The sequence below is a fragment of the Morus notabilis genome, unplaced genomic scaffold (genome assembly GCF_000414095.1).
Source record: "Morus notabilis unplaced genomic scaffold, ASM41409v2 Scaffold360, whole genome shotgun sequence".
NCBI lineage: Eukaryota > Viridiplantae > Streptophyta > Magnoliopsida > Rosales > Moraceae > Morus > Morus notabilis.
Genome location: NW_010367232.1, coordinates 216,921 through 228,000, shown reverse-complemented (window position 1 = coordinate 228,000; position 11,080 = coordinate 216,921). Strand labels below are relative to the sequence as shown.

The 11,080-nt window shown below is 31.1% G+C and overlaps 1 protein-coding gene across 1 annotated transcript; it reads left to right on the top strand.

The window, feature by feature from the left end:
• The first annotated feature begins 5,283 nt into the window (after positions 1 to 5,283).
• LOC21393296 (reticulon-like protein B21) lies at positions 5,284 to 10,811 on the top strand. Its single transcript, XM_024174770.1, has 9 exons — positions 5,284 to 6,481; positions 6,585 to 6,638; positions 6,740 to 6,842; positions 6,962 to 7,036; positions 7,148 to 7,292; positions 7,386 to 7,455; positions 8,220 to 8,285; positions 10,266 to 10,388; positions 10,518 to 10,811. Exons 1-9 carry the CDS (start codon positions 5,581 to 5,583, stop codon positions 10,688 to 10,690), a joined length of 1,710 nt encoding a protein of 569 aa, XP_024030538.1. The 5' UTR covers positions 5,284 to 5,580; the 3' UTR covers positions 10,691 to 10,811.
• The last annotated feature ends 269 nt before the right edge of the window (positions 10,812 to 11,080 follow it).

Sequence of the window (11,080 nt, the reverse complement as noted above, 5' to 3'; positions counted from 1 at the left end):
TTATGAGAGAAAATACAGTAGCGAGTCACGAACCATGATTCGAACTATGACACGAATCTTCTAACTAAATGTCCCCTTAATGTGTGTGTATATATATAAATATACACATAACACAACTATTTTTAAAAGTTATTATATATATATAATAACGTTTTTGAACACAACTATTTTTAAACGTTATTATATATATAAAATAACGTTTTTTTTTAAAACGTAACTGACGGTTATTAAAAAGCTACTATGTTGTAGTGCAAAATTACGAGTATTAATGCATTTCTTTCTAAATATATACTCACTACTTTTCTGATCTCAAACTCAAATAACAAATATGTGTTTCATTTACATTTCTGGTCTCAAACTCAAATAACAAATGTAGTGTTAATTTTTTTTTCCCAAAAAATCCAATGTCATCGTTAATGGTCCTTTTTAAACTATATTCTTAAAATAACATGGTTTCTTGTGAGAATCTATTACAACGTAAGAAGAAGAAGAGAGAGAGCTAAGTCCAATAAGAATATATTTAAAATTGCAATTTTTAAACATATAAACGAAAAAGATTGCATAGGATCTGAGTAAGGACTATTTGCTTGGGGATGGTGAGACTTGGCATATGTTGAATGTTCTCCTCTTCCCTAAACAATAATCTGTCTTGTGTGTCGTGCAAGTCACGTGACTTCAACATTACAAATTATGTGTGCGCTTCTACACGTTGCATTGAACAATACCCCATTGTATTTAGAGCTACGGATATTTTATTTTGATTCCTTTCTCTTTCAATCCCAATGCATTTTGGAAATTATTGAGGGTTATTCTTTTGGAGTGTAACTTGAGTGTAATTTTTGAGTTAAATTTGAGTTATAACTTGAGTTGAAGTTAGAACTTGAATAAGGTTGAGTAAAATTGAATAAAGTTGAAACTTAAAAGAACGTGAAGTTGAATAAAGTTGAAACTTGAGTTGTCTTTTTTTTTTTAATTTTTGGGACAAAAGAACATGCCCTGAATGATTCTATCTTCTTCTTTTCTTCTCTTTCTCTTTTTTTTTTTTTTTTTTTGTGTAAGTAAATCCCAAGACATGGACATCCATTATTCCACCCAAAATAATTATAGACAAAGACAACACAATCAATAATTTCAATATATATTATTTAGATCATTTGCTATTGTAAAAATAAATTTTGGGAAACTTCTCTAGAAACTTTAAGTTGGGGTCACCATTTCTTGAAAAAAAAAATGATCATGTTGTTCAGTAAATATTTCCAAGATGCAATTAGATTACACCAAAACCACTTACCAACATTATGTATTAACCTATGGCCACTGAGCAACTAAGTACAACAAAAATGACTGATTAGTGGGATAAAGAGGTAAATAACATAGTTTAGAAACCGTTTTTAAATAAATAGCATGTTTTTGAGACAATTAATAAAGTAAATAACATATTTATTGATAACTATGTATTTACTTGGCATAAATATAGTATTTATTAGTAAAAAATCATTTAAAAAGTATATGTTCACTACAATTACAGATTAATAATAAACTGAAAATAATATATCACCAACCTTAGTTTTTTTGTTTTTTGTTTTTTTTTTATAGAAAATTACATCCCAATACCCTGTATTTGATCAAATTAGTGGATTAATAATTTAATGTTTAGATAATACCAAAATAGGTATCTTGTATTTCGAAAAAAAAAAATCCTTCGAGTAGCTTTTGGCCCTCTTTGGAACAAAAATATGATTATTTCCACCCTTTTTAGTGTAAAAATATATTAAAAGAAAAATATATTTAACAAGAACCCTGATCATTCTTTAAAAAAAAAAAAAAAAATACAGGCTTTTTTTCCATGAATTTTTTTAATTTTTAGAATTAAGTACAGGAGAAATTTGATATTATGCAAACACTAAAGTACCAATCAACTATTTCAATAAAATACAATATATTAAACTATAATTTTCCCCTCTTTTTCATGTGCGAATTTTCCCATTCTTGGCTGGACAGTTATTTTTCTTTTCCTGTCACTACATGTACTTCTATGGATTTGTGTACCCCCAAAACGAATAATTGAAGGGTAGAAAAATTGAAATTGGATGTGTCGGTGGAAATTGTTTTTCGAATTTCCTTGTCGTCATCCGTCGACAGCCCTTTGTATGCCTTTGGTAATTCATAAACATGTTTTAAGGGCCAATATGTGGTGGGGTCTACCTTAAAGTTGGTGCACCTCTTTGGATTCCTTCAATCAGTTTAATACGTTAGACACTGATCTATAAATGGCCCACTTTTTAATTTTAATCATGATTTAATGAGATATGCTTGATCAATGTTATCTTTAACTCTTTAGGAGCTTAAAGGTATTCATATATTTCTTTATTACCATTAATAATTTAGTATGCCAAAAAGAAAAATATGAATTGTCTTTGTTAATGGCAATATGGCATCTTAGTTAACTAGTACAATTGTCTTTGTTTGCACCTGTAATTTGTTTGTGTTTGTTTCTAAATTTTGAATGTTTATGACATATAGGAATTGTTTCACACATTGATTGCAATAAGAATGTATGTCATATATTTACATATATATATATATATATTTACCAACAGTAGGAACTAGGAAGTTCTTTGAATCAACCTTTCTCGATGTGTTTGTGAATTAGTGGATTAAATCCTTTTTTTCTATTTCCCTTAATACCTCTTGCTTAATTTTGTTTTGGCACGAGGAGGATCATAACTCCATGCACTATTAAATCTTAAGAACTGCAAATGTTTATTTCTGGTTATCTTTGTAGAATTCTTTGCTATGATTAAGGGGGAAAAAAATCTCTTAAGTGTGAAGATTTTTATTTTATTATAATTTGTTAAATTTGTGTCGCTTTTCTTTCTATGATGATTCTCGCCTTAAAAATGTGGAGATATTTTTGTATCTTGCTAAATAATCTCGTACATAATATACATTTTTTAAGCCTTTTTTTTTTTTTTGGCTTATAATGTACATTTATGATTTAGAAATGTGAGAATATAGTAAATATCATATTTATGAAATTAAATTAAATAAATAGCAGATCTTAAAACTATTTGAAGTAATAGCAGTTTATAATATAAATGTTTCACTTATGATTAGTAAAAAAAAGTTTTTTCTATGTAAATTTTCTTTTTATGACTGATAAAAAATTTTTTTGCATGTAAATAAAATTTTTTTACCATGTAATTTTATTTTTTTTATCAATCGTATATGAAACATTTACATAGTAAATTGTTATTTATTTCAAACAATTTTAAAATATGTTATTTATTTAATTTAATTTTAAAAATCTACTATTTACTATAATTTCCGTTTAAATTGTTATTTATTTCAAACAATTTTAAAATATGTTATTTATTTAATTTAGTTTTAAAAATCTACTGTAATTTCCGTTTAAAAAAAGGAATTTAGTCTCTTATTTCATCAAAATCAATAATAAGGATGCAACAAATTAATAACATGGAAAACACAAAAATACAAGAAATACCTATTTTTCCCAATGGAACAAATAAGGATAATTAAGTGCCAAATTTAAATTCTTTTTTGACTTTTTCGCTGCAGGCATCACCAAACTAAAGTTATGTCCCAAACCAAAACCACCACAAAAGCAAGCGGTGTACGTCAACAAATCTTGGCCTCTACTCTCTCTTCTTCTCTCGCATTTATATGTTTTTCTTTCTTCAGTGTCCTTTTAGGCAAATCTAGTCCTCTTTCTCTTCTATCTTTCTCTCCATTCACAAGGTGTCAAGAAATTAGCACATCAAAACAACAGGGAAATAGTGTGTCATATAGCTGTCTTTAATTCATTAGAAGGGCAATAAAGCAAAAAGAAAAAAGAGAGAAAAATACCTATCTAATATCTATTTTGTGCTTTCACAAATAAGTTAAAATACTTTATAATAAATGAGACACTTCAATATCAACTACCTATGAACATATTTTTATTTTAATACAGGATCCTTCCCATATCTATCCAAAATGAGAGGGAACGAAAATGTTCAAATTACTTGTTCAATTTCCGTGTCTAAAATGATGTTTAATCCCTGTCATACAATTTAAAAGTTGAAATTTGTTTAATTAATTAATTTATTTTAATATTTAAATCTATTAAATAACATATCATAATTCGATTTGTTAGACATTAATTAAGACATTAAATTGAACCAGTAATTTGCGTCCGAAAGGATCTTATGTAGTACCAAATGTTTAATCCAATTTACAGCTTTTAAATGCCCTAGATAAATAAAATTGCTACTTATTACAACGTGTAGTTATATCATCTCGTGCCCTTAATACATGGTTTCCATGTCTAATGAAAGAGTATAAACGTAATATTAACAAAAATAAGAAGATGGGACAAACAACTAAAATTAATATGTTCCAATCAATGTATATTATTAACTTTATATTTTATGAGATTTTTTAGTAGGATATGAACAAAAAATAGTCTATCGATTGACACTCTTTTAATTTATTATATTTTTATTTATTTCTTGTACACATTTATTTATTTTGATTTAATTTTAATCGTATGAGATTGATTGATTAGCTTATTTATTTATTAAGAATTTTTCGCATAGTCTAATTCATTAATAGTCTTAATTTTTAATCGTCTAATCGAATTAAAAATATATAAAATTAAAAAAAATATACAAAATAAATAAATTATAATACAAATTTAACGATAATAAATTACCGCTAATCTATTTGGGTTTTGGTCCTTATGGACCCCGTAATCCATTGCCTGGCTTATCTGCTGATCTTCTGACAACCAAGAAGCAAGAATTGGCAATCTTTTTGTGCCAAATGCAGCCGCAGGCAGTTATGTCCTTCTCCATTGCATGTGAAGGGATGACTTTTCACTGCCTCGGTTACAGTGCTCCTTAGATAGATCCTATAATAAGTAAACAGAAAAGTTAAAGGGAATATAAGTACCCAAAAGGCTTTAACAAGAATATTATAATAATCCCTTTAAAGGCTTTAACACAACCTCTAATCATTCAACCCTACCGAATTATCTCACTTTCGTTTTTCTTTTACCTTATTCTTTTCACTTTATTAACAACCAAAAAAATCAAAAAATATAAAAAGAGAAAAACTTAATCGGATTTTATTAATTTTACATATTTTTAGTTCAATAACGTGCGACCGCGACAGGTAAGAAGCTCCTTAACAAGAACACAGAAAAGGAAAAGACAAGAAAACCAAAATCAGAATCCAGCGACCACTGACCAGGAGGAAAAAAAAAAAAAAACACACAATCTCACCATCTCTCCCCCCCTCTCTCTCTCCTCCCCTGTTTTCTCTCTCTCTCTCTCTTTCTGTTTTCTCAATTGCTTTACAAAGGCAAAAGCGATCCCCAATGTTTCATGCCATGGCACCATCAACATCACCATCACCACCCACCGCAATCACCACAACCATTTCTTCTCCTTGAAGCCTTGTTTCTCATTGGCACTTCTAAGAGCACCCATGTCCCATTGTACTCGTTGCTAGAGAGAGAAAGAGAGAGAAAAAAAGAGAAACAAAAAAGAAAAACAGAGGATAAAAAGGCAGAAAATAATGGATGTAGGAAAGAGAAGAGTTGGGTTGAGGAGTAGTGTTGTGGTAGCCGGGTCTGTTTGGGAGAGCAGAATGAAGCATGATGAAGTCCGAGGCGGAATTAAGGTCTTCAATGGCGAAGAAAGCCCAGAAAAACAGGATCAAGAGAATGTGGCCAAGCCGAAGAGACCGCCAGCGGCCAAGAGAAAGACATGGAAATCTGAGACCCTTGAGGGGTTTGAGAAGAACCCAATTCAGATTGCGAGAGGAAAATCCGAGGAGAAGAAGAATTCCGATGAGCAAGTTAAGGAAATGAGTATTTCTGTTGAGGGAAATAAGAAAAGCCCAGTTCAGCCAAGGAGGCGTAGATCTGAAGGAAACAAGGAAATTGGGATTAGGAGGTCGCCGAGGACTGAATTGGCGAAGCCAAAATCTGATGTTGTTAAGGTTTCTGTTGAGGAAAATAAGGATGTTGTTGAGGAAATTGAGAAGAGCCCAGTTGAGAAGAAAAGTGAGGAAATTGGATCTGAATCTGATGAGGCTTGTAAGGAGTTTGGTGTGTGTGAAGAGAAGGTGATTTCTAGCAGTGTGGAGGACTCGAAATCCGAGCCGAAAGACGATGATGAGAGAGAAAGTGAGGAGGAAATTGGTGAGGAAATTGAGGTTGAAGTTGAGAAGAAGAGCATTGAAGTTAAGGAAATTGAGAAGCCAATTGAGGAGAAGCCCAACAAGTTTGTGAGTGATTGTGAAGTGAAAAAAGTCAATTTTGAGAGGAGACAAGTGAAAAAGTTTCACCAATTCCAAAATCAGCAAAAGAAGGCTGAGCCCATTTCTTTGAATGTCGAGAAACAGCCTCCTGTGCTTAGACGTGCCACACTTCATTCAAGTTTTGTTAAAGGATCTCCTACTAAATCTCCTCCAAGTAAGAAATTCTTCAAAAAAAAAAAAAGTTTGTTTGTTTGTTTGTTTTGTTTCAATTTTTTATGTCTTTTGGACTTGAATTGTGTGTCACAATATAAATGCAGCTTCAAATGAATACCATAGTTTCCCAGAAACACATAGCAGATTGCAGAGTTTTGGTGAGCTCTATTTCTTTTTTTACTTGTTACTTCCAATCCTGTTTTTGCTAATAGTTTCAATTTCTGGGTATTGATTTTTTTTTCCCTTTTCTTTATTTCAGTGGATTTGATAATGTGGAAAGATATATCAAGATCAGTTTTTATCTTTGGAATTGGGACATTCACCATACTCTCATCTTCCTACACTAAAGATCTCAACATCAGGTTAGTCAATTTTTGAAGGAAAAAAAAAAAAAGTTTCCATAATCTCTGTTTCAAAAGAGAGTCGATAACTAGAAAATCTGTTTGATCTTTCTTTTTCTTTTTTTTTTTCTCTCCTACAGCTTTATTTCTGTCATGTCCTATCTGGGTCTTGTTTATCTTGCTGCCATTTTCCTCTTTACATCCATTGTGTACAGGTAATCCCTTGTAACAACCACCATTTTTATCACATTACTTAGTGTTTTTTATTTTATTTTATAATATTCCATTTTCTTGTTTTTGGGAAAAATAAAATGGAATATTACTAGGGGAGTTATAGATATAGACTACACAAGTTATGTGCTTGGAGAAGAAGAAGCAATTTGGTTATTAAAGCTGGTGCTTCCTTACTTGAATGAGTTTCTGCTAAAGCTTAAAGCTTTGTTTTCTGGTGACCCTGCCACTACAATGAAGGTAATTTTTAGTTTATCTTTCTTTACTTTTTTTTGGGGTTTTGAGGAAAACTACAAAAGGGTATAAAGACTTGATAATTTGTGTCAATGGCAGTTGGCAGTACTGCTTTTCGTTTTGGCCAGGTGTGGCAGCTCCATAACCATCTGGACAATGGCAAAATTGGGTAAGTTCTCTCTTCTTAAAACAGGTAAAATTGATAAGGTTAGGGAGAATTTTATAATAAGTTATGAAAAAATACTCGATCAGCAGGACATGGTTGATCATATCAGATAAAATAAAGTATGAAAATTTAACAAAACTTGATAAAATATTACCGTTATTTTTTCTTACTGTAAGGTATTTTTCCGTACAGTATTAAAAAATTCTCCCAAGGTTAAACCAGTTTGTGAAATACATTTTCTTGCCCCAAATGGGCATTGATTTGCAAACTTGTTCTACTCTAATTTATGTACATTTAGTTATTGTTTTGTATTTTACTTTGCACCTTAGTTTCTAGTTTTGTTATTTCTTCCTCCTCATTTTGGTTAATTTTAAGGGACAATGACAATTCTATAGTAGAGTGAAAAAAAAAAACCCCCTCTTGAAATAGGACACAAGTCTAAACCTTGACATCTCAATCAATTATGTTAAAAGGTTTTTTTTTTTTTTTTTTAATAATTCTAATGTTGATCCGACGTTTTTTTTAATTCTGAATGAAGGTTTTAAACTTACCTTATAGCATATTTTTTCTTACCTTACATTAGGAATTCTCCCTAGAGTTAATACTCAGAGAAGTTACTGTATTTTTTTAAGCCCTTCAATTTTGTTTGTTTGCTGATTTTATCTCTCGCAGCCAAACAGTAAGGCCAGAGAACAGCCAAAATTCTCTGAATACTTATTGACTTTTGTGACATACTCACTTGATCTTGTGCTAAATTAAATGTACAGGTTTTTTTGGCGTTTTCACCGTACCAAAAGTCTGCTCGCTGTATTCTAGACAGATCACTGCATACGGTAAAATAAAATTCTTTAAACTTGAGTCTGTGTTACTTTAATGCATGAGTCACTTTTATGATTTTGTCACACGTTAATATTTGTGGAACCCAAAAAAAAAAAAAAGAAGATTTTCTCTTATAGTCTCTGAAAATAGACTGTTAAATAGTTTATTACTTTTCATCCGTCACACTTGTAACAAAATCTACATGTTTTATATATTTTTTTAATATGATATAATTTTAATTAAATTTAACGGTCAAAATTTGAAATTACCGAAGAGGCTACCAAAAAAATTCTAAAAAAAAACAACAGGACCATTTTGCAGACAACTGGTCCAAACAATATTGGACTTTCCTCTGCAGAGGCATTTGTGGTGGGACATGAAACAAAAATTCTTCCACCTTAGCTAACCCCATCCCCGTATAACGGCTCTTTTGTGTGTGTGTGTGTAATGGTGGGTTCTAACTTAGGGTAGATTTGATGGGGCCCAGTTGAATAACTATAGTATACGATGAGGTCTTAAGTCTTGTGACTTGTATGGTTACCCTTAGACTATAATTTTGATTAAGCATATGGTCTTTTATTCTTGAGTATTGCTAAACATCCCGACCCGGGTTTAGTCGGGTCAACTCGGGTCAATATGTAAGATAAAATGTGCGATATTAGTTAAGGGCTCTGTTAAGGTTAATAGTGCATTATGTAACTGTTTATTTTTTATGACCGTTGATGAGCTAACAGTGAAACTTATGTTGGTCAATGATCTATGATTACAAAATTAAACAGTTGCATAAAGTGTGGTTGTGTTTTTTTTTTTTTTTTAATTAGTTTGGGCCACGTCTAGATATTAAATAGGTTTTGGACAAGAACAAAGCAGTTGGGCCCATCCCATCAATGTGGCATGTTCAGAAGGTGACTTTGTCACTCTCGGCTCATCTAGGGCCCAGGAGACAAATCCGTTCATTGGGTCCCAATTGTTTAGGTCTCCTAGAAAAAAGAGTATTTTGGTTGTAAAATCAATTATTTACGAACAGTTTTACAATATGAGGGTTAAAGATGAGGCATGAGCACTGTACAAATAACAACTGTAAATAGTAAATTATTGTACAAATACGGCTACATTCATTATGAATAAGGAACTAAGATATGCTTTAAATTGAACAATTTTAAGGATTGAATGAAATGTCTCTTTTTCTCTCTTATTTCTCTCACTAAAATTTTTCTGGTAGTCGTACATCTAAGAGAGATGTAAGTCTATCTGAGAAATTTTAGTAAGAGAAACTAGAAAGAAAGAGAGATTTTATTCAATTCAATCCTTGAAATTGTTCACCTTGAAGTGTTTATTGGCTCCCTATTTATAATGAATGATAAGGTGCTATGCAAGCGTTATTTGTACAGTAATTTACTACTTTTTTCCTAGAAACATTAATCTACTATTTACCATCGTTATTTGTATGGTATTCAGGGACCATCTTTGACTCTTTATACTGTAAGAATATTATTTACAACATTTTGTTTATTGTTTCTTTATTGTGGGATTTTGACGTTTGATTCATGGATTCAGAATCATTCTCGATTTATGTGTGTTTTTTGTGAAAAAAATACTGTATCGAGTCACGAACTATGATTCGAATCATAATACGAATCATCATACTAAACACATATAGTCTTTGTCGTGATAGTATGGTCCAAATGGATCATTTCTGTCCTTGGTAAACATTATAGGATCCCCAAGATGATTCGGTTTCAGGTGCTTGAGCATTTTTTTAGTGCACAATGTGCTTCTAAATTATATGAATAATCTCCGTTTCTTAGCTCTCAAATCAACCGGAATATTATGATCCAAAAAATAACAACAAAATAGAACATAAATGTGAAGCAAAATAAATTTCTAGTTTGTTTTCTTTAGTATATGAAATTTAGATTCTAACAATTTACTATCAAGTTCAAATTCAACAATTTCTAAATTGCTAACATGTAAACCATATAATTCTAATGAAGGTAAATTTTGGGTTCGACGCTTTCGAGACGCTTGGGACTCTTGCTCGCACAAGAAAGCCGTGACAGTAGCCGTCTTCCTACTTGTTTGGAACCTATCCTCGATCGTTGCTCGCATTTGGGCAGGTAAAAGAAAAAAAATGGAAACGGACGTTCATTTTGTAATTTCAAGTAATTTAGGGGTTTTAATGCAATTCAATAAAAAAAACAACTTTGGTTTTCATAGCCTGTTATGACGGAGTACCATTGTTTCAGTGTTCATGCTGTATGTGGCCTTCCGATACTATCAACAAACATTAGTGAGAGATGACTGGGTGGAAGATGATGCAGAAGGCGAGGAAACGTGGCACGAGCCCATTGGAGGACAAAGGCAAGGGCATGGTTCAATTGTAGTAGACAATAATACCAAACAAAAGAAAAGATCGTAAGGATTTAAACATGTTGTGTCATTTTTCAGCAATAAAGATAAAAAAAAAGAAGATAAAATTGGTCTTCTAACGTTTACAAAGTTGTAATGTGGTTCTCATTCTTTTATTCCCCTTAGAAATAAATCCCTCAAATTTTAAAAAAGTGCAAAAGAAACTATAACCAATGTCAAAAATTTGATAGAGTGTACATGATTCACGATCGCGCATCAGCATAATACTTAGCTAAATTTTTCAAAATAATCTTAAGAAAAAAGGAATATTTATCCTACTAACCTTTGAAGACATGCACTTGTCTCATTTTGATCCCGATAGTTTTAAATGCCTAGTTATTATGAGATTTTTGAAATACCAAGTTTTGACTCCTTTGTTAGTAAATTTTATATTTTTGGA

Bases quoted from the DNA above. Each gene is read 5' to 3' on its own strand.
- LOC21393296 (XM_024174770.1), top strand. From the start codon at position 5,581: ATGGATGTAGGAAAGAGAAGAGTTGGGTTGAGGAGTAGTGTTGTGGTA. The intron at 8,286-10,265 runs GTAAAATAAAAT...ATTCTAATGAAG, and splicing joins TAGACAGATCACTGCATACG to GTAAATTTTGGGTTCGACGC. The intron at 10,389-10,517 runs GTAAAAGAAAAA...CCATTGTTTCAG, and splicing joins CGTTGCTCGCATTTGGGCAG to TGTTCATGCTGTATGTGGCC.